This window comes from Micropterus dolomieu, linkage group LG16 (genome assembly GCF_021292245.1).
Source record: "Micropterus dolomieu isolate WLL.071019.BEF.003 ecotype Adirondacks linkage group LG16, ASM2129224v1, whole genome shotgun sequence".
Classification (NCBI taxonomy): domain Eukaryota; kingdom Metazoa; phylum Chordata; class Actinopteri; order Centrarchiformes; family Centrarchidae; genus Micropterus; species Micropterus dolomieu.
In genome coordinates this window covers 4,105,283-4,130,180 of record NC_060165.1, presented here as the reverse complement: position 1 = coordinate 4,130,180, position 24,898 = coordinate 4,105,283, and the positions used below count along the sequence as shown (strand labels likewise).

General features: G+C 41.5%; 3 protein-coding genes across 5 annotated transcripts in view; 1 reads left to right on the top strand and 2 right to left on the bottom strand.

Annotated features, from left to right (window-relative positions):
- Positions 1-9,417: 9,417 nt before the first annotated feature.
- phax (phosphorylated adaptor for RNA export) lies at positions 9,418-12,646 on the bottom strand. Of its 3 annotated transcripts, none has more exons than XM_046072373.1 (2): positions 12,520-12,646; positions 9,418-11,125 (listed from the first exon to the last, which is right to left on the bottom strand). In XM_046072373.1, exon 2 carries the CDS (start codon positions 11,116-11,118, stop codon positions 9,889-9,891), a length of 1,230 nt encoding a protein of 409 aa, XP_045928329.1. In that variant the 5' UTR covers positions 11,119-11,125; positions 12,520-12,646; the 3' UTR covers positions 9,418-9,888. The 3 variants fall into 3 exon arrangements, with proteins under 3 accessions (XP_045928329.1, XP_045928328.1, XP_045928330.1); XM_046072372.1 differs by lacking the exon at positions 12,520-12,646 and adding an exon at positions 11,326-11,481; XM_046072374.1 differs by lacking the exon at positions 12,520-12,646 and adding an exon at positions 11,393-11,481.
- Positions 12,136-18,688, top strand: pmpcb (peptidase, mitochondrial processing subunit beta). The gene is made up of 13 exons (XM_046072369.1): positions 12,136-12,278; positions 12,615-12,752; positions 13,751-13,837; positions 14,100-14,229; positions 15,072-15,270; positions 15,485-15,564; positions 15,801-15,913; positions 16,212-16,352; positions 16,770-16,930; positions 17,017-17,102; positions 17,178-17,266; positions 17,759-17,834; positions 18,482-18,688. Exons 1-13 carry the CDS (start codon positions 12,195-12,197, stop codon positions 18,544-18,546), a joined length of 1,449 nt encoding a protein of 482 aa, XP_045928325.1. The 5' UTR covers positions 12,136-12,194; the 3' UTR covers positions 18,547-18,688.
- Positions 18,607-24,898, bottom strand: part of dnajc2 (DnaJ (Hsp40) homolog, subfamily C, member 2) — a 9,550-nt gene continuing 3,258 nt past the window's right edge. The window contains exons 3-16 of the mRNA XM_046072362.1: positions 23,075-23,150; positions 22,887-22,985; positions 22,580-22,802; positions 22,389-22,454; positions 22,179-22,270; positions 21,846-21,967; positions 21,187-21,336; positions 20,969-21,057; positions 20,704-20,773; positions 20,371-20,552; positions 19,652-19,752; positions 19,270-19,380; positions 19,017-19,177; positions 18,607-18,772 (exon numbers count right to left, since the gene is read on the bottom strand). Of these exons, the coding sequence (XP_045928318.1) occupies positions 18,704-18,772; positions 19,017-19,177; positions 19,270-19,380; positions 19,652-19,752; positions 20,371-20,552; positions 20,704-20,773; positions 20,969-21,057; positions 21,187-21,336; positions 21,846-21,967; positions 22,179-22,270; positions 22,389-22,454; positions 22,580-22,802; positions 22,887-22,985; positions 23,075-23,150 (1,611 nt within the window). The 3' untranslated portion in view covers positions 18,607-18,703. The remainder of the gene's footprint in view (positions 18,773-19,016; positions 19,178-19,269; positions 19,381-19,651; positions 19,753-20,370; positions 20,553-20,703; positions 20,774-20,968; positions 21,058-21,186; positions 21,337-21,845; positions 21,968-22,178; positions 22,271-22,388; positions 22,455-22,579; positions 22,803-22,886; positions 22,986-23,074; positions 23,151-24,898) is intronic.

Genomic DNA, 24,898 nt, shown 5'->3' with positions numbered 1-24,898 from the left:
TCCTGCACTGTCACATCCGTGTGGCTCGTCTTTCACAGAGAAGCGATCCTATGTTGAATAATAGATAGAATAGAATAGATAACTGTAAGAAGCTCACTCATAGATTCAGTGTTTCCCATTAATTAATGACACCATGGCGGCCCGGCATAGTTTCAAAATGAACCGAAAAATATTTTTACATCTCATAATATATTACAGACCTCTAACGTTGTGTTTTGTGGGCGCTGCTGTAAGTTTGCACGCTCTGGCCTCCGACTCGAGACAACCACTTTTCTTTTGAGGTAACTACGGTAACGTTAACGGCGATTAAGCTAGCTGTGTCTACATTCGGTGTGCACACGTATTACAGCCTTTACGGTAAATCCACTGTAATGGACCAGTGCAAGCTGACAGGCAGGTTAGAGACTTTATCCTGTCAGTTTCTCTCTTTACAAAGACACAAAGTATTGCAGTATGAGAGTCCTACCTGAAGAGAGGCTGTGAAGTCATTTTACGCAATACGAGAACCACATACAACATTATTTATCAAGTTCGGACTCTGGTTGGACTTAATGAATTTACACAGAGGATACACAAACGCCCGGTTTTCAAAATTAGGTTTCTATACAGCATGGAAATAAGAATCATTGGATTATATCTTAGACTGTATATAAAAAGGATTATATTATATAAAACATATTACATGTGTCCAATAAAAGTAAAAAAAAACAACAATAAAATGTTAGGGAAATTACTTATTCTGTCTTCTATTCTTTGATTCAGGGTTTTTTTGGAAAATATTAAATGAATTTGTTGACTTTTGTTGGTGTTTTATCACCATTTATAGCTATACAATGGCTTTATGATCAAATAGCTTATTAGAGCACAACATTGTTTACAAGCATACCAAGTTCTTCATAGATAGCCTCTTAATTTAGCACCAAATTACAGCATTTAACTTCAAAATGTAAAAAATGTTCTTACAGGGGGGGCATGCCTCCACACCCCCCGGTGAGAGGGTTCAAGGCACACCCACCATAGTCTCTTAAAATCCTGTGGGAAACACTGTATATTCATACCCATTCACACATACTCCCCACCACTTCAACACTCAAAGTATAAGAGCATACAAAAGCAAACTGCCAGCAGCAGGTGTGAGTGGAAATCTGAGGTGTTAACTGTAATATTTGTATCCCTATTATGTCATTGGTAGTGGATAAAATATTAGAAGCACCTTTCAGTATAATCCAACACTACAAACTACAACTTTAAAAATGACGCTAGAGTAGAACCAATGCCTCAATGGAACAGTGGATGCCACATACCTTTGGTGTGAGAGACCCGGGTGTCCCTGAGCAAGACACTTAACCCCTAGTTGCTCCAGAGGCGTGCGACCTCTGACATGTATAGCAATGGTAAGTTGCTTTGGATAAAAGCGTCAGCTAAATGAATAAATGTAAATATACAGGATTTATATTTTTCTGAGCTGTAAGTGTATACGTTTTTTCTATTCTATTTCTAAGTTATTTTCTCACAACAACCATATGTAGCCACCAGAGAACCACAAGTAACTGAACTGAAATCTAGTGTCACATCATCATTAAGAAGATTATCATAGTTTACTGAGTAGAGTACTGTTTAGTTTTGGCATTCATCAAAGTGAAGAAGTATTATTCTTAAAAACACCAAAGACCGCCTTAGCACAGAAACATACTGACTGGCCAACCTTTGGGAGTGAAATTGGCTTGGACCCTGATGCTAAAAGGTGTTTGCCCTCACTTCCTCCCCTCACTGCCTTCCTAAACTCCTAAGCAGAGTGACTCCTCATCTGCCTGCTGTGCAGACTGACAGCAGTGATGGTCATTATGTAGCTGCAAGAGATGCTGAACTCTGCTCCTGCTTCTTCCATTATTTACCAAAAATTTAAAATGATCTGCTTTGGAGGCAGGAAGGTGACGCAGTGGTTAGTGCTGTCGCCTCACTACAAAAGAGTTCCGGGTTCTAACCTTTCTGTGTGGAGTTTGCAAGTCCTCCCCCCGGTTATTTTAAATTGGGGTCTAACTGGCCCGTAGGTGTGAACGTGACTGACTGGCCAGGGTCCCACGCACCTCTAAGGATAAGCCGTCATGAATGGACACATGGATCTGCTTTAGTAGGGAATCTAAAAAATATACAATCAATAATGTCAATAGACTGAAAACCTATTGCTGAAAAAATGCAGACCGTCAAAAGTATCATTTCATGAAAGGATTATACCATGACTTTCTTGGTTCCAGGAAGTAACAAAGATTGGCCAAAGCTGTAAACTCCAGGCTTGAGAAAGTGTCTTCATAAATGTAAAGGTTAATGAAATCAGTTTAGATTTTCATCTAAACCTCTATTTACCCTTTGGGAAATAAAGATTATCCATAGCTGAGACCCTTGTTGCCATGTTTGACCTTAACTAAGTCTGAAAACAAGCCAGTAGGTAGCACTAGCAGGAGTCAAACGTCTAACCTTGGCAGTGTTAGTGCCTTACTCCACTTACTCTACTCTAAGCTACACTTACCAAAAACCACCCACTCATTTAGTGTGTCATATTTTAAAAGATTTTTTTATGGAATTTAAATGAAAGTCGTCCCACGTCACAGCAGAAGTGTCTGAATAATGAGAGCGAGCTTTTGTTTGGAGTTACGTCATACACTCTTGAAGCTTTGTAAGGAAATAGTCATAAATAGTGCTGGCATACTTGGCTGCGTAGCCACGACTAAAAGAGGCAACCCACGCCAAGACATGAGGAACATCACTGAAAAGGGAATAATTCAAAAGATGCCAGTTATAGTTCATCAAGGGCTGTATGAAAGGAAGCCAGTGGCATTGGAGCTACATTGGACAAAGAGGCTTTGTACCCACTCACAATTTAACTTTTTCAGATTGAAACCATCACTTCACCTTTAAACGTCTGCTTTATGCTTACACTACTCGAAGACTCTCTCTTTCCTGCTCAGTCAACATCAACCAAAACACATCCCCCTACTCCATGGCCAACTGCAGACGCAATGTACATAAAACCCATTAGGTTCTTCTCGTCTTCTATTCATTTTGTTTACTGTGGCTACTTCATGTTAAGCTTCATGTTCAGCTGTACCTAAGCAACCAGCCACACAAGCTGTTTCTCATTTCTGTAAGAAACAAAACCTCACTCATTATCATATGCCTGTCCAAAATACAACAAGACACACTGTTAGGACTCAGAGAGGTCTAGGAGTAAGGGGAGCGACATAAAGCCGATGGGGCAGTGGATATGACATATACCTTCGGTGTGAGAGACCTGGGTTCAATTCCCCATTGTGACACATCCACCAATGTGTCCCTTAACAAGACACTTAATCCCTAGTTGCTCCAGAGGCGTGTGATTCCTCTAATATAGCAATAGTAAGTCGCTTTGGATAAAAGCATCAGCTAAATGAATAAATGTAAAAGTTCATAAACAAATCAACTGAGGCAAGCAAAAAAAGGCAAGCCGAAATGGCTGCAGATGATGTGTAACGATTAAACACATACTCTACCTCTATAGAGCAAACTAGTTTAGAAGAACAAAGAAGCACGTTATGGACTACTCAGGTTAAAGCACCACCCCGGCTGTCTGTTCCAGACAACTCATTATTTCTGTGCCTGGAGAAAACGGACTCTGGATTGGCGGACTAGGCTTGGGATGGACGAGAGGAGGAGGACGAGACCTGATTGGAGGCAGAGGTGGAGATGACAGTCTAATCCACAGCGAGGCAAACCAAGAATATATTACTTTATATACACAATAGATATCCGGCTAACGGCAAGGGCCATAACACACAGTAAACTCATATTTGTCATGTTTATATTTAGATTTTGTCAAAACAACTTCCACTGGAGAATTATCTTTAATTCATCACGTAACCAGCAATGAGAGCAGTAATGAGGGTCATGTGAGGTCAAAGTGCTACAAAAAATGTTGTTTCTATTAAACACACTGTAGAACTGGCGGGCACGTCAGACTCTGGACATAATTGTCTTACACAGTCATTGACCCATTGTTAATAGAAAAGTATTGATTATTGCAGGTCTAAGATTGGTAGCTCAACAAATGCTTGATACTGTATGCTGACATTTTTATACTTTTGTACTCTTTTGTTTTACTGATAGCCATTATTTTTTCCTGACAGCAGTGCCACACAATTCTGCCATACCGACAAACTGCATTATTTCATGTCTGAAAAAGAAGAGATGCACTATACACGTTACTATTATTTGAAGGATCTATCATTATTTCAGTTCTTTTATTAAGTGCTGTTATTGTCAGAAACTGTCCGTTTTACATTAATGTTTTTCTCTTCCTTATATTTCTGGCCCTATGATCAATTTCATGCTTCGTTAGACTGTCACCTCCTTTGGGCTGCTGCATCACTACAATGCTTAATAGGAATATTTAAAAAAGAAGGTTTCATTTGTCTTGCATCTATAAGAACGTGCAATGACACAAAGGTTTGTTTGTCAGTCCAACACAGAGATGCTCACAAGTCTCTGAGCAAGAGTCCAAGTCAAGTCTCAAGTCACTCGTGGTTATTATGAATGTTGTATCACCTGCTGCGTTCAATGCAGCTGCTTATAAAACTGCATGGCTATAAGGAATTCTGTAACTTCACTTACAGAGCACAACCATGTAATGTACAATGCAATTAATGACAGCTTAATGACGGAGTTAACCTTCGTAGGTCGTAGCTGAAGCAAGAAGAAAGCTCACGTTAGATGGCCAATGCTGAACTAAACATGTTCACTAACCTCAGGTTACTGACCTATTTTGTGTTCAGTGCTTCTTTGTTTGGGTTTTGTTGTGTGAAGTTTTAAAGTCAAAGTTTGCCGCCGTTTGTTGTTCTCTACCTGTGGCCGCACGTAGCTGATACTACGTGTTACTTAGGCAGGTTATACAGTAGGTAACGGAGGGAGGGAATAACAGTAAGCTCATCAGAAGTTGTTCACGAGTCCGAGTCAAGTCTGAAGTCTTTTGAGGACGAGTCTCATGTTGAGTCTGAAGTCACTGTGTGTGCGACTTAAGTCGGACTCGAGTCTGAGTCTCGAGTTCCCATCTCTGGTCCAACACTATTGTCCAAACTGAAATATCTCAACCAATAAAGTGCAATGATTTTATCTAGATATTTCAGGGCCCCAGAAGATAACGGCTAACTACTTTAAGATCAAAGTTCCACTTGTCTGAGATTTGAGTGCATGAATGGAGTACCTCCTAAACATATGTGAGTTGATGCTCGAACAGAACTAGTTAATATGACATGCTTTCAAACCATGTTGGAAATTATCTCCAGCTGATCCAGAATGCTGCGGCACAAAAAAGATCATATTTCTCCTGTCTTAGTTTCTCTGCACTGGCTCCCTGTAAAATCCAGAATAGAATTTAAAATCCTTCTGCTCACCTACAAAAACCCTCAATGGTCAGGGACCATATTATCTTTAAAAGCTGATGGTCCCTTATTACCCCACCAGAGCACTGCGCTCCCAGAGTGCTACTGTGGTTCCTAGAGTCTCCAAAAGTAGAATTGGAGCCAGAGCGTTCAGCTATCAAGCTCCTCTCCTGTGGAACCAGGTTCCAGTTTGGGTTCAGGAGGCAGACACCATCTCCACATTTAAGAGTAGGCTTAAGACTTTCCTCTTTGATAAAGCTTATAGTTAGGGCTGGCTCAGGTGAGTCCTGAACCATCCCTAGACTGCTGGGGGACTTCCCGTTGTGAAGCCCTCTCTCTTCCTCTCCCTCTCCATCTGTATGCATGCTTTTCCCATTAATGCATGTTGCTAACTCAACTTCTTCCCTCTCCTGTAGTTTTGTGCTTTCTCTTCTCTCCTACTGTTGCTTTCTGCAGGTGTTTCCGACTGTGGAGCTGTGGTGTCTGGAATCTGGAGCCAACTACTGTTCCTGCTCCACAATGCTAAAATTATTATTATTAGAACCATTATATTTAATATCATGATTATTGCTTATTAATACTACTGCTACTTTTGTTGATAGTTTTGTTGTTAACATTGTCATTGCTGTTATTTTACATCTCTATGTGGAACTTGCATTGTGCTACTGTGTGTTCTCTCTCCTCCACTGGATCCTAAATGGAACCAGCTTTTGGAACCCACTCCTAATGGCATTACCAGTTGGGATAATTTGGGTCAGGGCTTAAAGATATGGGTACTATTGCATTCTTCCTTTGGTCTCTGTTACCATTTACAATGGGAAGCACCAACAACCAGCAGTTGAGCTAACATAGCAATTGAAAGACCTTGATAAGAAGTTAAGTTGTGCATAAGCTGTGTGCAAAATGTTCCTCAATAACAATAAGAGGGGCATGACAAAGTCTTTGGACTAAAGTGATATCATCCCCAGAGCTGACATAAACGTGATCCATCGTCTCTTTTTTTCCTCCCAGCTGGGTCACCTTTGTTTGGGTGAAAGTGATGAGTCACCGCCCGTTCTCAATAGTCCTCTGATGATGTTATCTAACTCACCTTTACTGCCGTTCTTCTGGCCACTTGCAGTAGCTGAGAAAACACATTACTATAAGAGAAAGACACACTGAAAACTGCAACCTCTCTCTTCCGGAGCGTGGATCTAATTGCAATGGTGGCGTTCGTGCCTCTCTGTCAACATCTCCAAGATTAGAGCTGATGGGTCAGCAGGGGTGAGCCGATAAACTTAGATTGCATTTTACTTCTGCTTGTGTGATCATTAGAGGGGAAAAAAAAGTATTTGAACAGCTTCCTCAGATTTCCTGATTTGTGACATACCAGGCGGTGAGCCGTTCATCAATGACACAGCTCGATGACTGTGGACAGATCTCAAAACAGTGGATGCTCAAGGAGATGCGGCGTCTGTCAAAATAATGCTAATCTGCACACACTACAAAAAAAAAAAAAAACATTTTATTTTCTTTTCTGGAGAAATACTTGTTGACAACCTTTCTGAATGCTGACATCATGCAGCAACTCAGCCCCTGTCCAAAGATACAAGTCTTTAAACCCTGGTCCTGTTTGATCCAATGAAAATAAGAAAAAGCGTGTTGTATCCAGGCAACAAGTTCGTTGCCAGGTGACAGATACAGAGGTCCTGAGACCAGAGACTGCATGCAACAATTCCACATGAATAAGACAAGGCAGAGCATCGGTCACCTCCTGTAACTCACACATTTCTTTGATAATCCTGCTTTGATCGCCTTTACCATTAAAGCAAACAACACATGTCTGTTTGCCATCATATGAACAGGGAACTCCCGTCTTCTTCAGCGCTAACGAATGCAATAAACCCTGCACATGAGCGGAAGAAGGTGACAGTAAAACTCAATTGCATGGAAACTGATCCCCGCACCTTGTGCTAACCTTAATAAGCTTGCCTAATTGCTGCATGGAATCACGATGTACACACTGACGGCTTATCAGAGAAGACATATCCGCCAGCAAATACGAAAACAGCCATAAGTGGTGGGATTATCAAACGTGTTTCTGCCACAGCGCTGGGCCTTTCATGTGGCAGCCATGAGCAGAGATAATGATCATTTCCAAGGCGCTTCAGCTGACAAATCTACCGCCACCATTAAAGGCTTTCATTCTCCCCCGGAGCTGTGTGGGGCGACTGTATACTTTTACTTTGATTTAGATACAGCTGCTTTGGGGGGGGGATTTTATTTACTGAGGTCGGTTCAAGTAAGAATGGATGAATGGATGGTAAACTCTATGCCAGTTTGCTGTTCCTGATGTACATGGGACATTAAAGTTGCACTAATCAATATGTTTTATGTTGACAAAGGATTTCTTCAGTATGGGTAAATAGAAAGGTCTATCTCGTAATGACGGAACACCTGTCTCTGCAGTTCCCCTGTTTTAGCTCAGTCTTTTGGTTTTTAATAATGTTGGTCAATGTATTCTGTAAAGAGGCGACTGCTGGGTAACACATTAGCTTTAACAACCGTAGAAGTTCATGTGTTTACAGCTTGTTCCTCTGCCCACAAGTGGCCAGAAATCAGTTGATGCAGCTTTTAATAACGGCAGTTAATTTATTATTCAGAAACAATTTATTTTACGGGTCTATAAATTCCTAACAATTTACTACAATGTTTGATAATAATGAACCGTATAGTTTCCCACACAGTAAGATAGACAATGTTCAATAGGTGCCCGTCCAATTATTTAATTCCAACTATAACCCACTGTAGTTTTAAGTTGGTTTAAAGCAAATGAAACACTGAACGCTGGACATATGTTTCAGAATGTCCTCAAGGACAAAACGTTCATCCCATATCTCCATCCCTCAGCCACTGTTCATCCTCTCGCCATCACCATAATCAGACCTTGGCTGCCACCCACTTGTTGTGTGTGGTAAATACAAGAACAAATCCATCCATAAAAGATGGGATTATTAGTGTATGAAACTCCATTAGGAATTGATAAGATTTAATAAACGCAGGTGTGTTTGAGCAGTGAATGAGGATTGGTTCAAAACAGGGATGATATCTGTTCAAGGGTTGATTTAAATATATAAATCCTTACTTACCTCAGGCAGTATCTCTGTATAACGTTCATATTATCATTATATGGGGTTTATTTGGTTTAATTTTCCAATTTTTGCATCTACTCTAATGCAATGACGTTGGATGGAATGTTATTTCTGGTGCTCACTGCACTGAAAAATTAAATAAATTCAACTGTAATTTCTCTTTCCAGAATACATGTCCCAGTTACACAGTTACACACTCAACAGTCTTCACAGGGCCTGTCTTTGGTGTGCGGATTATACAGAGTAACCGAGACACCATGTCTTTCATCTCCTGCATTACCAGAACACTATCTGCTACCACCGATGCTATATTACGCTGCTATCTATTTTTAGATAAGTCAGAATGGATAGCATTCTCTTTCAAATGCAATATAACTGCACGTGCTGCTGTCTATACACTTTATTCCATTACCCCATCCCAATCTGTGCATGCATTTTAACTACTGTTTTTGTATTTCTTATTCAAGTTTATTAATTGGATGTTATTTTGTATTACAGTACACTTTTGTATATATTGTTTGTCACCTTACATAATGTATGGGAAACCTTTATCTTACTCTCTCTCTGTGTCTAGATAGATAGACATACAAATACATAAAGGGCATTTTGTCCTTGTGGGAAATAGTGTGTGTCTGCCATGTAGTGGACAAACATCTGTACTACAACAGCTGTCCAAACTACTGTACCTATGTATTGAGGTTTTCTGCTTTTCTGGCAAAACAAATCTGATTCTCTGTGATTCATAACCATCCTGGCCTGCTGAAAATACCTGGATATCAAGGACTGAATCTATTATTATTATTTTTTTTAATGCATTCAATTAGCCTTACATGTTAGTAGTATTGAAAAAGTCCAGTTAAAAACCAACTACATACTTAAGTAAATTACCTGAGTCACTTTTATTTATATTCCAGATACCGTCATACAGATGCATTTAATAAATCAAGACCTCATTATCTCAGACTGAAAATTATAACAAAGAAAGTTACCATAACTGAAAATCAATGAGTGTTCACTTTTACACCAATATGCTGCAAAATCTTACGTAATTCACACTTTTGGAATTTGAGAAACATTTGTAGCACAAATCAAGCTAACTTGCAGTTAATTCTTACTGTGTTTACATGTGCTGAAATCTACAAATACATGCTGTGCCAAACAAAACCCACATTTTTGTTAACATAAGTGCTCCTTTTATTGCTAAAGGTCAAAAAAAAAAAAAAAAAGGAGAAAAAAAGAACACTCAGGTGTGATTTTGCACTCAGTAGAGACAGTAGTCTACTTTTACAGTGCTTTAAGTGTTTCGTTTTCATTTGAATCTAAAATGTCATCACAGCGCGCAGCTCTTAGAAGACCTCCAGGTCAGCGGAGTTGTAGACCACCGGTGTCTCCTCAATGCCCACAGCAGATTCCTCCTGACCCTCCTCTTCCTCTTCCGGAGCCTCCTCCAATGACTCCAAGGCCTCATTGGTGTCACTGGCGAAAGTCTCCCTGGAGACGTCGTCGTGCTCCTGCAGGTTCAGTGTGCCAATGGCCTGCTTCATCTTCTTGGCCACCATGTGTCGCCTCCTCTTCTGGGCCGCCTTCTTGCTCTTGTACTCTTTGTGGTGTTCCTCGAAGAACACCTGCCGGATCTGGGCCTTGGTGATGCTCGGAGTGTTCTTCAGCAGGTTGAGGTACACCCCACCAGGCGTCCGTCGCCTGCTGCCGTCCAGGGTGTACACACCGCCGGCTTCCTCCAGTGTGGCAGTCTCTCCGAGCAGTTCTATGGCCTTTTTCCTCCCAATGGCTTGAACAACGCGCTCTATCAGGTCTTTTTTAGGCTCTTGCAGCCTGTATGCTATCTCATCCGCCACCTTTTCCTCTGGGTCGTCTTCTGTGATCTCATACCGGCCCTTGATGTCCATTTCAGCCCTTGGGCCCAGTCTCTCTTTAGCTGACCTCTTCCTCTTTGCATCACCTCCTGCCCTCTGCTCTGAGTCCCTGTCCCTCATGTACTTCTCCAGCTGGTCGTCCAGCATGCTCACTTCTCCTTCATCCTTTGACTGCTTCTCCAGCTCCCTCTCCTTCTCCATTATCTTACGGGCCAGGACAAAGTTATAAGTCTCCACATTTCTGCTGGACATGCTCACTTCACCTTCCATGCCAAATATGCCCAGCTCTGCAGCTATGGCGTCCTGGCACTGCTCCTGGACCACAGAGCCCCAAATGTTGTTCACCTTGCGGCCTCCCGGCGCGCCGGGGGCGGACATGCGGATCGGCCCTGCCCGTGTAGCGCAGGCAGGCGGCTGGGGAGCGTTCATTACTTTTTGGCGCTTACGGCGCCAAACAGCCGCCTCCTCGTCCGACGAGTCCGGGTCACTGTCGCTGGACTCCACCGTCCTACCAGCGTTGCGGTAGGCGGCGGTAGAGGGCTGTGCAGCGGCTCTGTTGTGGAAGGACTGGCCGCTAAAAGCTGGATGAGCCTGGGGTCGAGCTTGTACTGCTGCTGCGGTTCCCATCTCAGTCTCCGAGCTGGAGCTGGAGATCTCTCCATCTTCCAGATCACCGTCCATTAGATCTCCGCTATCCGCCATTTCTTGTCTGGAAGCCACACCAAAGACAATGGCTGTTGACTGCTGTTTCAATGCATCAGCTAAACTTAAGGCCACTATTAGCGACAATAGCTACGTTAATGCTAACTTAACCCCACAGCTAGAATAGCGGCAGAACTTAACGCGATAATATCAGACCGGGCAGAGAATCAGACAACTCTGCGTTAAAAGACAAATGCTTTCAAATACCTGAATCATCAGCTGACCCTGTTCTGCGTGAAACTGTATTTTAGCCTTGCTTGGCTCTGCCACTCACTGTGTAATGTGATGATGAGCTTGGCAATCAAGAGGCAAACTTAAGACCCTCTGAAGAAAATTCGCGCTAGGCTAAAGCCACACTTCCGCCTTCCAACTGTCACGCTTTCAAAATAAACGTGACCAAGGAAGAAAAAAAAAATAGAGGAACAGGCATTGAAATCACCGTCTTCATACTGAGCAAACCTAACCTAACACCAAAAAAGCATACATATTAAAATCAAAACAGATCTAAATACATCTTAGACTTAGACTGCTAATTAACTATTAATTTAATCTCATTATAGAAATGAATAACATTTGACTGCACACTTGCTCTTTTGTTTTAAATATAATACAATAATAATATTAACAATAACATTAATAATAATATCAATAAATCAAATTAAATATTTTTTTATTGTCGCTGGATTTTGTAAGACCATGTAGTAATTTCTCAATATCACAGTATTAGTAGAAGGTTAAAGGCTTTTTTATATCGTCATATTTGAAGTTAATGGAAACATATTGTATAGCAGCGTTTTTATGAACATACACAGTTGTGAAAATAGAAGGAAATGATCAAAGTGCGCTGAATAATATATACTTAGTTTCCATTAATTCATCCAGTAACTTTTGCCATTATAACTTTTATTCATATTTTGACTTTTAAAGGACTAATTTTATATATAATGCTTTTTTAATAGTTTCAAAAAAACATTCTGGTTTTTATTCTTTTAATAAAATCATGTCATCCCCGGCGGATGTTGCATACTGATTGCGTCAATGAAAATGGCCATAGCGTTTTGTGACAGACAAACAATATGGCGGCGTCCATGCAGCGCTTAACATCTGCCGGGAGATATCTCCTACAAAGACATTTACTGAAAACAAATTCTTTAAGCAGGGTAAGAAAAATGTGTTTACAGTCATGCTTTGGTGTAACACTTTTACAGCGTTACAGTCTAACGGAGGAAAAGCTCTCGGCGTGGCCTGTCAGACTCAATGTTTGCTAACAGTTCTAGTCAAAGTTAGCTAATCGTTAGCTGCGACATGCTCGGCTATTTCAAGCTTAATTCTTAAAGAAACATTTGACGTTTGGCCTGTGTAATACAATAAAACAATTGACGATATAGTTAAATTCATTACCGCTGACAGGTATCTGGTAACAGTTGACGTCACTGTATTAGGTTTGTAGTGTCATCATGACTGGCTGTTGCTTCATGTCCGTCCTCCTCCTGCAGCTCGCACCTGGACCACGCAGACTCTTGGCTACTCAGGCTGCTCACCAGGTGGCTCTAAATGTTCCTGAAACCAAGGTGACCACTTTAGAAAACGGACTCCGGGTGTCGTCTGAGGACTCCGGGCTCACCACCTGCACAGTAAGTTAAAAGTTCAACCAGTTAAAATAGAAAGGTCAGCTGCTTTTTTTTTTCACTGTGTGCAGCACACTGAACAGTTCATTTCAGTAACAAAATGATAAGTGTTGTAGTATCACAAGCAGGAGATCAGTGATGTGTGAGGTGAATTTGGAGACACTACAACTTATAACAGTGAAGTTATTGAATTTAGCTATTAAATCTATGCAATTTAAAATTATGCAAAACAATATTTCTCCAAACTAAGTGTTGTAGTATCATCAACATGAGATCACTGATGCCTGGGGTGATATTGGAGACACTACAGCTTATAACAGTGTAGTTATTGAATATTAAAAATAGGCCTACCTAATATTAGGTATGCAAAAGCCTTTTTTCCCGAAACTAAGTGTTGTAGTATAACCAGCAGTATATCATGAATGTGTAAGGTGATTTGGGGGCACTTCATTGTATAAGTGGGAAGTTATTGAATATTTCTGCAGTATGTGTTTTCGGCGTTGCAATTTGTAGATGGTCCCTGCGCACTCGTCTCACAGCCGGCTGCACGTAGAGACCTTTTAATATACAGTCTATGGTAGAGACCAATGTTATTTGTGCCGCTCGTAGGACGACTCATTTAGGTGAACATGTACTTGTAGCTTGTTGTCTACTAAACTATGATAGTAAAGATGCGTTGTTTGTGTTTTAAACACATTTTGCTTACAAGTTATTGATCCCGGTAGTTCGAATCTGTGAATATTTCCAATTTTATCGCACTCACTGAACATGCAGGGAAGAAATTAAAGCAAAAAAAAAATCAACGGCGCAAGCAGCAAAGCGTGGATCTACAGAGGTGGGGATGTGCATTGAGATCCTTTCCAAATGGAGAGAGCAAATTTCAAGGGTTCATCCCAATGCCCAATAAAGAGCTTAGCTCTGTCAGTACAAAAGTTGTGGTACAGTAGCTTCAGAGAGTATGATTGGATATTAATCAGTGAATGTTCATTGCTCACTGCTTCCAGGTGGGCCTCTGGATAGACGCAGGCAGTCGTTATGAGAATGAGAGAAATAATGGCACAGCACATTTCCTGGAACATATGGCATTTAAGGTAAGGTGATAGTGCAGCATTTTTTTTATACTATACTTGTGCTAGCTGGAGTAAGTGGTGTGTATTGCAATAATTCTTATTTGGATATATGCAACAAATATAAATACGGTTTAATTTGGCAAGCTAGAAAAATAGACAACAGTGGAATATATATAAATAAATAATATGTGGAATATATATATATAAATAAATAATATGCTATATGTCTTATCTTCAGTAATGCAAAACATATCCCAGGGTTGTTCACCTGTGTGTGTGACAGGGCACCAGGAAGCGCTCCCAGCTAGATCTGGAGTTGGAGATTGAGAACATGGGGGCTCACCTGAACGCCTACACGTCCCGAGAGCAAACTGTGTATTACGCCAAAGCTTTCTCCAAAGATCTTCCACGAGGTACAGTACAGCGGGGCAGAAGAGCTGAATGTTGCAGTGAGGTTACACTGGTATGTTGCCATGACCATGATGATGATGAAGTTGGTGATAAAGAAAGGAGGATACATTGGATTGCTTTGCAGGGAATTGCATATCAGATTATGTAATCAGAGTAAGAGCTTTTTTCTGGAGTCAACATATAGAGATTTTCATCGATGCGCACCCTGACTTATAATTAATTAGCTTCCCACATGCATTACACTTAGCTTTGCTGTCTCACAAATGCTCAACAGCCGCACTTTTGAGTGACTCACTCACTCACACTGAGTGTTGAGTGTTTGAGGTCCAACTTTGCCACTGGTTGTAATGACGTTAGCCATGCATGCTCTAAACAAATCACGCTGTTGTGTTGGAACATGACATACAGTAGACAGGTCCTAGCAGAAAGCCACATCCCTGCAGATATGTAGCCTTTGTTCGCACTAATAAAGGGATATCTTTTTTAGGAGCCAATAAGGAGAACCGTGATTCAAATTTTAGGCGTTTCTTCCTAATGTACAATCATACACTGAGCAATCAATAATAGATGAGGCAGAGAGACCAATTTCTACTTAGAGTTCCCTAAAATGACCAGATTGCAATGCAGCCGCAAGAAATGTTATGCCGTCAGTAAGGAGGACGTCTGCAAGATATCTTTGACTGTTTATGAGTTGGTAAAGCAGAAGGAAATGAAGTAAATAAAAGTAAATTATAACACATCAGAAAAGAACACATTGAAATGACGCACAGAATATCAGACTGATGTATGATATGAGTAGTTCCAGTTAACAAAATAAAAGTTTCACCGTTTTCTTTCTCCCAAGCTGTGGAGATCCTGGCTGACATCATTCAGAACAGCACGCTGGGTGAGGCAGAGATCGAGAGGGAGCGAGGGGTGATCCTCAGAGAGATGCAGGAAGTAGAGACCAATCTGCAGGAAGTGGTCTTTGATTACCTGCATGCTACAGCGTACCAGTCCACAGCGCTGGGCCGGACCATCCTGGGCCCCACCGAGAACATCAAGTGAGGCCAAACATTCATTTTAAATGCTAAGGACACTTGCTGGTGACATTTGAATCCCTGTAGTTGACACAAACGGGTAGCTGTCTGGCAAACACCTGATCACAATGTGGTCGATCTTCTGGTCTCACATGGCTCTGCTGTATCAGACTTGCTTTAGAAATGTTGCCTTGTACACCTTACCTTCAGGCTGTCAGTAAGTTGTATTTCATTGCAGGACGATCAACAGAGGAGACCTGGTGGAGTACATCACTACTCACTACAAAGGCCCCAGAATCGTGCTGGCTGCTGCTGGAGGTCAGAGCTGTTTGTCTCCTCACTTGTTTGGTTTATGTAGGTTGATATGTTTAACAATAAGAAGTAGGCTAATGGAGAATTTTCTTTTTTAATAGACTGATTAAAGTAAGCGGACGTTCCTGTTGATTCTGCATGAACCAAAGTGTTTTTATGAATCCACACCAGTATAATATGACTTTGAGGTTGTCCTGACATTCTGTGATGTGGTTTTATTTAGTTATTTATTTATTTATTAGGAGTTTCACATGATGAGCTTATCGATTTGGCCAAGTATCATTTTGGAAAACTCCCTGGCAGATATCAAGGTGACGCCCCGGCACTTCCTCCATGCCACTTCACAGGAAGCGAGGTAATGGTGAAGTCTTAAGCCATCTCTCATTCTTATTGTGTTTTAGTTCCCTTGTTTGTTTTACATACTTAATTTTGTCATGTAAATCATCCTTATTATTATTTGGCGGGGGGGGTGACAGAAAATGAAGCCGCAGGGTTGCTGCCATCTGTGGATCTGAAATTCTTAATAAAATGTCATGTTTATTATCATTGTCACATTGTCACAAAGAACCTTAATAGAAGCTGTTAACGTCAAAGAAAATGTATCTTAAAATAGGAGGAAAAATGAAAGTGAATGTGTTCTGCTGTCGCTTCAGATCCGTGTGCGTGACGACAAGATGCCTCTGGCTCATATTGCCATCGCAGTGGAAGCAGTTGGATGGTCGCACCCCGACACCATCCCCCTCATGGTGGCAAACACGCTTATTGGAAACTGGGACCGCTCGTTTGGTGGCGTGGTGAGTACTGACGAAACCTCAAAGTCAAGTTGAGTGGAGCAAAGTGACTCAACTCCAATGTTAATCAGTCCAGCTGCTCTGCACTTTATTTGGTATGTTGTTGCATTTTCTTGGTAGATTTATCATTTTGATCCATATCCTGTCTGTATTATGGTGTGGAATCCTTTCAAGTTGGTTTCTTCTGGTTTAACTCATGAACTATTTCACACTCCTGCTGTTTTGGTTTCTGTCATGCTTCACTGTGAAACCTGCCACACAGACTAATCCTTCTCTTTCCCATTCAAAAAAAGCAAACATAAAACTTCTAACAGTGTATTTGTTAACAGACAGAGTGTGTGTGTGTGGTAATGAAGTGCCACACGCAGCACAGGGTCATGCTTTCATCTTGTAACCAGTCCTGTATCCTTGGTGAACCAGAACCTGTCTAGTAAACTGGCTCAGATGGCCTCTCAGGGGAACCTGTGCCACAGCTTCCAGTCCTTCAACACCTGCTACACAGACACAGGCCTGTGGGGGCTCTACATGGTGTGTGAGCCCGGCACCATCAAAGACATGATGCACTTCACTCAGATGGAATGGTGAGTACACTCACTCACAAAAAAGGACACATCAGTCGTACTGTAGAAATGGTACGTTTAAACCCTACATGTTTGCTCCCGGACAGGATGTCTCTTTGCACGAGTGTGACAGAGAGTGAGGTGGTACGGGCCAAAAATCTGCTCAAGACCAACATGCTCCTGCATCTCGATGGTAAGTCTGCGTAACATCAGGCCGCACTGATGATGTAGTGCTTTTTACTGACGCCGGCCTGTTTGCTTTGGCTAGGATCCACCCCTATCTGCGAGGACATCGGCAGACAGATGCTGTGCTACAGTCGCAGGATCCCTCTGCATGAGCTGGAGGCCAGAATTGATGTGAGTGGACACGGTCAGATCACGTCCGTCGATAATGTACATTTAATTTAAAGGCTTTCAGTTGACTGCGACATGTTAAGTTTTCCAAATGATACATCATCAAAGCCTTATATTAAACTCCTGATCTGGTCCTCAGACAGAAAAGTCCAGACTTAAAAACGCAATGACATGGAACTTGAACTTTGGGAAATGTTCTGTATTGATAACCTTCTTCCTGCACCTCTAGGTTTAAATTACAACACACAACTCCTCCAATAAGACAATCAGTAATGATAAAGTAAGCACCCTTCCTGATAAATTCACCCTGCTTTTCTCTCCATAACTGATATGTCATGGGTTGGCTGTGTAAAACGTCTGGCACCGTTTTACGCTTTTGGGCATTTGCTCCACTTGATAAACTTTCAAAAGCTTTTTAAGGCTAGTGGGAGCTGAATAAAGGGTATGAAGGATAAATACACTGAAGGAATTGTTTTTTGTTGTTCCCCTGTGCAGGCTATCGATGCTGACACCATTAAGGACGTGTGTACCAAATACATCTACAACAAGGCTCCTGCCATCGCAGCAGTTGGTACGTTGATGTTTGTTGCAGATTGATTTAGAGTAACGGGTATTATTAAGACTTGCCAAAAACTGTATCAAGTGGCTGACTATCCCTGGGAGTTGAATTTGACACAGAAGTTTAGGTTAGTCATTTTCTATGGGTGGAGGAAATGTCTTTGTGTCTGATGCCCTGCTTCAGTCCAACCTTTAGGCTAGGAAACTAAATATCCCATGAAGCAGCAGCCACTTATTTGTTCAGGAGGACACTAATATTTCATAGGTTAATTCAAATAATCATGATAATGTTCAAATATGTATGGTCCCTACTCTTTGCAGTTGCTTTAAATGGATGGAAGTAAAATTAAACGTGGGTTTCAGTTTAGTATCTCCGGCCACAAGTTCTGTTGGTTATTGTACTCTAAGTAACTGCTGAGATGTGGGAATGTGGCAAGAAACATGATCAGACAGGTTTTACCAGATTATCTAAACCGTGATATTGCTATTAATCCCTCACAGGAAAGCCACACAGCTAGAGCAGGTACACATATCAGTGTTCCCAACACTTTATGGGAGCTATAAAAATAAATGCCATGTTCTAATAAACTGCAGTTTACCTTTAAAAGTAGTGCATACTGTTTCAGTTACATTAAATCCATTTTTTTCCCCCCATTTCAGGTCCAATTGAACAGCTGCCAGACTACAACCAGATCCGCAGTGGAATGTTCTGGATGAGAACCTGAGCAGACCTACTCTCTGGCCAGATTACATATCAACTGTACAGCATATAAACAAACACAGTATTTAAGTCTTGTCTGTAGTATCTTTAATTTTTATTATAAAATAAAGACCAACACAATAATGTTAAAATAACACAGATACTAAGCTTTATGGTTCTTGTCATTTTTTACTCTTGGTTGCGACTTGTTCCTGTGCAGCCTTCTTGGCTTTCACCATCTCCACCAGTTCCTGTCAGAGAAACAGGGAAACCGTTAGAATACCTGTAGTGTTCTGGATGATATTTAGTCTACCCTGATGAATAGAAATGGGGTAGACTAATTATTAGAAACATCTCAGAACAACATCACAACAAACTACAGCCTCCTTTATTAGAATGCAATAGTTTAGTTAGGTGTACCTACTAAACTGGCAGCTGTGGGTAAATACTGTTTATTCACAACATGCCCAGAATCCAGCCTCGACCAGCACTTACCTTGTACCTCTTCATACAGTCTTTCTTGCTTCGTCCTGGGACGGCAGCGGCAATCTTTTCCCACCGCTCTGGTGTGCTGACTGGGTAGGTCTTCAGGGCTTGTTCCAGAAGTTTCTGTTCCTCTGTGGTCCAGGCGGCAGCGTTGCCATCAGTACCGGAGGCTGAGGGACAAGGCACAGCGAGTCAATGTGACCTGTAACGCTGACCTACCTACACCGGAACTGTTGTGTATACCAGTTACACAGATACTCACCATCAAATCTCTCTGACGGCACAGCGTTGTCTATGGTGGGCGCCACTGAGCCGTGCTCCTTCCTGAACTTCTCAAAGGCTTTTTTGTTGATCTCATCTTTTTGCAGTGGATCTGTGGAGATGGCAGCAAGAAAGATACAATATTTGTCATGTAATTACAATTTTGAACTTGCAGTGTTCTGCATTCCATACATGCAAGCTGGATACAAACAGCGCAGCTACAGTTTTTAATTGGCATTATTAAGCAGAAGTATGTTCATTTGAACCATGACTGTAATTTAATACAAAACTAAACTGAAAGGAAGCAGCCACGCTAAATTGTGCTGCCCTGAAGGTAGTGTGCGGCAGGTCGTGTTAATCATTTTCGTCGTATGTGAGCTTGCCTAGCCGTTGTAGATTCTTGGCTTTGTTGATGACGTCTTTGGCTGTCCTCTTCATGCCACTGGTAGAGTGTAAGTTCATATAGTTGGCAATAACTTCCCATCTGGAAAGAAGAACATTTTTACTTTCTTTTAATAAGTAACTTCCAAACGCAGGGATGCTATATTTAGATTTACACTGTGTATATATAGATAAATATATATATGTATAAACTTGTCAACAATTTGGCTGTATTTGAATTAGGAGGTTGATATTTTGTAACTTTTCTGTAAGTAACATGAACAAATTAGACAAACTGTGCGTGTTGAGCAGAGCTAAAAACAAATCTGTCAAAGAAAAGCTTTGGAGAGCCAAAAAAGGCAACAATGTAAGTATGAATGAAAAAATTCTGTTGGCCATCGGCAGTTTTTCAGCTACCAATAAGATTATGACTGAACACACTTTGTAAGGAACGTTTTGGTAATTTTTTGCAATTAATTTTCCCTGAAAAATGTTTAAAAAAAAAAAAAAAAAAAGGATGTGATTTTTGCCAGGGTCTGCACCAAATTCATTTATAATGGTATGTTGTGACACATTGAGCATCAAAAAAGTGCAGCTCCTGCGATGTGAATACTGGACTTAGACATTTTCCAAAACGTAGGCGACCTACAATCAACAACTGTGCCTGACACATCCTGTGTAGACAGCACTGGAGCTGTGTGGACACGGCGCGGGTGTCTACCTGGCGTTGGTTCCAGCAGGGAACAGGTTGACTGCTTTGATGAGGAGCTGGAGGTCGTCCTCGTTCCAGCCCTTCCCCCCTGCCCCTCCTCCTCCGCTGGCCTGGTCAGTGCTGCGAGCTGCCTGCCTCGCTTGGACCTCCGCCTCCCTCTCTCTCTGCAGCTGGGCGTTCACGTCCTGCACCTGAGCGGAGCCATACCAACAACGTGTTTGTACACTTGTGAGGAAAAGTGGTACGTGTGGGGTCCCCTGTGGTGGATCTCCTATCAGCTATCAAATCAATGTGAAATGCCTAAAAAATTATATATTATATATATTGAAAGTGCACTTTCACCTGCTTCTCCACGGCTGCCTTACTGTCCTCTTTTGAGCCTGAGGCCAGGATTTCATTCAGAGACTGCAGACTGGAAACAAACAAAAAAAACTGTGTTACACATCTCCTCGGGGTAAAGGTTTCCTCCAAGTATTGTAAGGCTAGGATGATCTTAGTTTATATAATGACAATGGGACTAGGGTCATCTTAGGTTTAAGATGCCCTTTGGGGATCAGGTGTGACAGCATTAAATTCACCCATGTCAAGACCTTGTACTTGACTGTACCTTGTCAGCTCCAGCCGGTCACAGAGCTTCTCCACTTCCTCCATCATTTTCACGCTGTCAGCTTCAGTGTCAGCAAAGTAATTCCAGTTCTGCAGAGTGAGGAAAGATGTGGGGACAGAAAACAATGTTAACTAAAGCACTATGACTCATGCAAGTCTCAAGTGTCTCTACAACTCTTGGGAAATACTTGAGGTTTGAGTGCTTCCAAGTGAAAGAACCTTGCAGGTAGTCCTGAGTTTCTGCCTCTCCTTCTTGATGGCCTTCTTCTGGATCTCTTTCTCCTTCTTGGCCTGCTGAGCTGCCTGCTTGGCTTCCTCTTCCTCCTTCTCCTTTACCAAACGGGCCGCCTCCAGCTCCGCCTGCCGGGCCTGTTAAAACACACAGAGTAGTCACTGATGAACGTTTGAAAAGCAAGTCACCAAAACCTAAACCCTGACCTGTCTGAAGCTCGACATCCGCTGGTGAGCGGTAAATGGTAGGTCTGTTAAAGACCACTTTTTATTTTAACAAGGCATTCACACACTCTGACATGTTCGATGATCACAATAACTACCATATGACATCAACACATTAAGAGCCTTTGAATTAGGAGAGATTTAGAAATGGATTCCAACAGACTGAAGCTGGACGAAGTGCATTGTCAAAAACATTTCTGGCTCACCTGCAAAGGACTGAAACTAAACTCACTGCCTGAGAGCAAGTCCTACCAGAGTCAATATTCATAAAGAAATACATGTCACAACAGCTTTTATTCTGTTTCCACATCAGACTGAAAGGTGAGGATGATGCTTATTGATTTACGCAGTGCAGACAAAGTTAAGGAACATGCAACACTGGCAGGTGTTACACGTTTAGAATGAATGCAGACGAGACTTACTCGCTCCTTCTCCTCTTGCTCTCTCTTCTTGGCGTCAGCTTTAGCCTTCTTCTCAGACTCCTTCCTTGCTTTTTCTTCTTCTTTGAATTTCTTTATTCTAGGGTCACAGCTGTAGGCAGTATCTGCAGAGAAGCAAAACAACTCATCAGTCTCATTTGCAGCAGGGATTTCCCGGGAGTCCTGGACCCTGCACCTTTTTACAGACCGGTTTCCATCCACAGAGCAGATTCGTACAAAATATTTAATACCCTAATGTAGCTGTAGGATATTTTACTTGTCCCGTCAAAATCTGTTTCATTCATCTTGCAGTGTGTGCTGGCTCTGGGACTGTACCAACTAGTGTTCGTATTCTGTTCATCTCCTCCTTCTTCCTCTGAGCTCTGGAAGCTCGATTCTGCTTTTCAATCCATCTCCTCTCATCTCGACTGCAAGAAAAACGTTCAAACAATGTCAGTCAGGTGCTGAAGTTAAAACCCAGGACCTGAAACGTGTTTCAGTAAATTGGACTGCTGCCACACACACACACACACACACACAGCTTACCACTCAGCTTTTTCCTTTTCCTCTTCATCCAAGTATGAGAATTCCCGCCATGAATCAAAGTTGTACCTTCAACAGAAATCGTACATACAAGTTAAAAAAAACTCTTTTCCAGCTTGCCAACATTTCTTTAATCAAATCAACATTTCTTGCTAGGAAGCAACAACAACAAGAACAAAAAGTCTTCCACTTACCAAAAAGAGTAAAAATGATCCACTTCTTCAAAAGACGACTCCATGGTACCAAGTTTGGGCACGTGCTTCTTGGACGACCATCTTGCATTTCTCTCAAAAACGGGAGCATACACCTCAAAAAAGTTCTCTTTGCCTTCGCTCTTTGATGGCACAGCGTTGTCAAAGGTGGGATCTACACTGTCGAAGGCTCTCCTCTTCACGGGGTCCGACAGGATTTCTATAGCTGAGGTTCAAACAATGACAGTGAGTTCATAACCCTCCAGGAATAATCCTAGTGCTGATAACAATCAGCAGCAGTGTCACGTACCTTTAGTTATACAGGTGAAGTAGTCGTTGTCTCCCTCTACAATCTGCTCCCCTGCAGCTTTCCTTTTGTCAGGATGGTGCTTCAACACAATCAGCTTGTCTGTTGAGAAACAGCAGAGGATGTGACCGAAAGAAGTTCTTTCCCCCAACTGAAGAGATGATTCTTAAGAGAGGAAGAAGAATACTCACGGGCAGCTTTGATCTGCTTCTGTGTGGCTTTGTACCTCAGGTGTGCGAGCCCGAGGACAGCATAGTGATCTTGATTCTGACGTAACGAGAAAGAGTTGGTGTGTGGCATTACTTGATTATATTTTGAGAAATTAACTCAACTAAATTAGAGGTGTTACTGCAAGTCAACTCAAATTTATTTATAAGGCGTTTCTGTCATTACAACTCCTTAAATTTGTGTGGTTTAAAAGTATCCACCAGAGTTTCTCAGAGCCCAGGGTGTCACCGTCATGCCTTGTTTGGTCCAACCATCAGTCCAAAGACATTCCGTTAATAAGTCTAAGAAAACCCGTAAATCCTCACATCTGAGGAGCTGGAACCACTTCCTCTTATAACACCTCCAACTCCTAACCTCTAACATGCACTTCTTGTGCTCTTCTTCTTCTATCCCCTTACAATTATCTCGTATTAATTGCAGTTTTTTGTTAACGCTCACTTCTTTCCCTAGGTATTTACCCCACTGATGCAATACGTGCTATTAGCTCTTAATAATATGTATTGTCAGTTGTAGATCTCGTGCTGTGTTTTATGATCTGTTAATGATTGTATGTTGTTTCTCAAATGTAAGTCGCTTTGGATAAAAGCATCTGCCAAATGAGCAAATGTGAAAGTAAATGTTTGCCTCTTTATTTATTTATTTTTTTAAATGACTGAACAAAATTACTCAATTATCAAAATCGTTTGTCAATCAACTGATTAACCATTTCAGCGTCACATGAGGGCATCAGATCCATACAAAAACCTTTTTAACAGTTTAAGAACAAAACAAGCAGCACCCCATTTGTACTAGTATCAGAAATGAGTAGGGAGCTGACTCTTTATCACAAGGGAAAGTCGGAATTTCATTCGGTTGTCAATATCATTTTATAACAACTCTTAATGGACCGTGAGCTTTTATTTGATTCATCACAAATCTTGCATGAGTAGGGCTTTTTCACCCACCACTTGGCTGCTTAATATCAAACCAGATTAAACTTACTTTTGCCAGTGCTGAGACAAATAATAAATGAATCCATTAGTCGCCGGAATTAAAAATAATTAACAGTTTTGTTATTTGTTTAATAGGTTATAGGGCTGCACAATTAATTTAATCGCAATGTCGTCATGTGCAATTACATAACCGCAAAAAGTGTGCGATTTTATAAAACAGAAAAGGTGTGTGACACTCTCTGTGTGCGCTGCAGTCTGCTCATTGTCTCCGCCCACACTGGGCTCTCGCATGTGTCCCTAAAAACAGATAAGCCTACGTGAAATGACTTAATGAAATTATTAATAAGCAGTGTGCCCATATCTAGATGTGTTAAACAACTCAGGACATATCACCGTTTGTATTAGACCACGGCATTCTTAGGTGAGCAAAAGTAATGGAACAAATAATCTTACAGTAAATAACATTTAATATTTGGTGGCAGAACCCTTGCTTGCAATAACTGCCTCAAGCCGGCGACCCATTGATCACCAAACTGTTGCATTCTTCATTTGTGATGCTATTCCAGGCTTTTACTGCAGCTTCTTTCACTTCTTGTTTGTTTCGGGGTGTTTCTCCCTCCAGTCTCCTCTTAAGGTGGCGAAATGCAGCTCTATTGGGTTAAGGTCAGCTGATTGACTTGGCCAGTCTAAAACCTTCCACTTTTCCCCTGATGAAGTCCTTTGTTTTGTTGGCAGTGTGCTTTGGCTCATTGTCCTGCTGCATGATAAACTTCCTCCCCATTAGTTTCAATGCATTTCTCCATAAATTGGCAGACAAAATGTTTCTGTCCACTTCTGAATTCATTCTGCTGCTAC

Bases quoted from the DNA above. Each gene is read 5' to 3' on its own strand.
- phax (XM_046072373.1), bottom strand. From the start codon at position 11,118: ATGGCGGATAGCGGAGATCTAATGGACGGTGATCTGGAAGATGGAGAG.
- pmpcb (XM_046072369.1), top strand. From the start codon at position 12,195: ATGGCGGCGTCCATGCAGCGCTTAACATCTGCCGGGAGATATCTCCTA. The intron at 12,279-12,614 runs GTAAGAAAAATG...CTCCTCCTGCAG, and splicing joins AAACAAATTCTTTAAGCAGG to CTCGCACCTGGACCACGCAG. The intron at 17,267-17,758 runs GTGAGTGGACAC...TCCCCTGTGCAG, and splicing joins AGCTGGAGGCCAGAATTGAT to GCTATCGATGCTGACACCAT.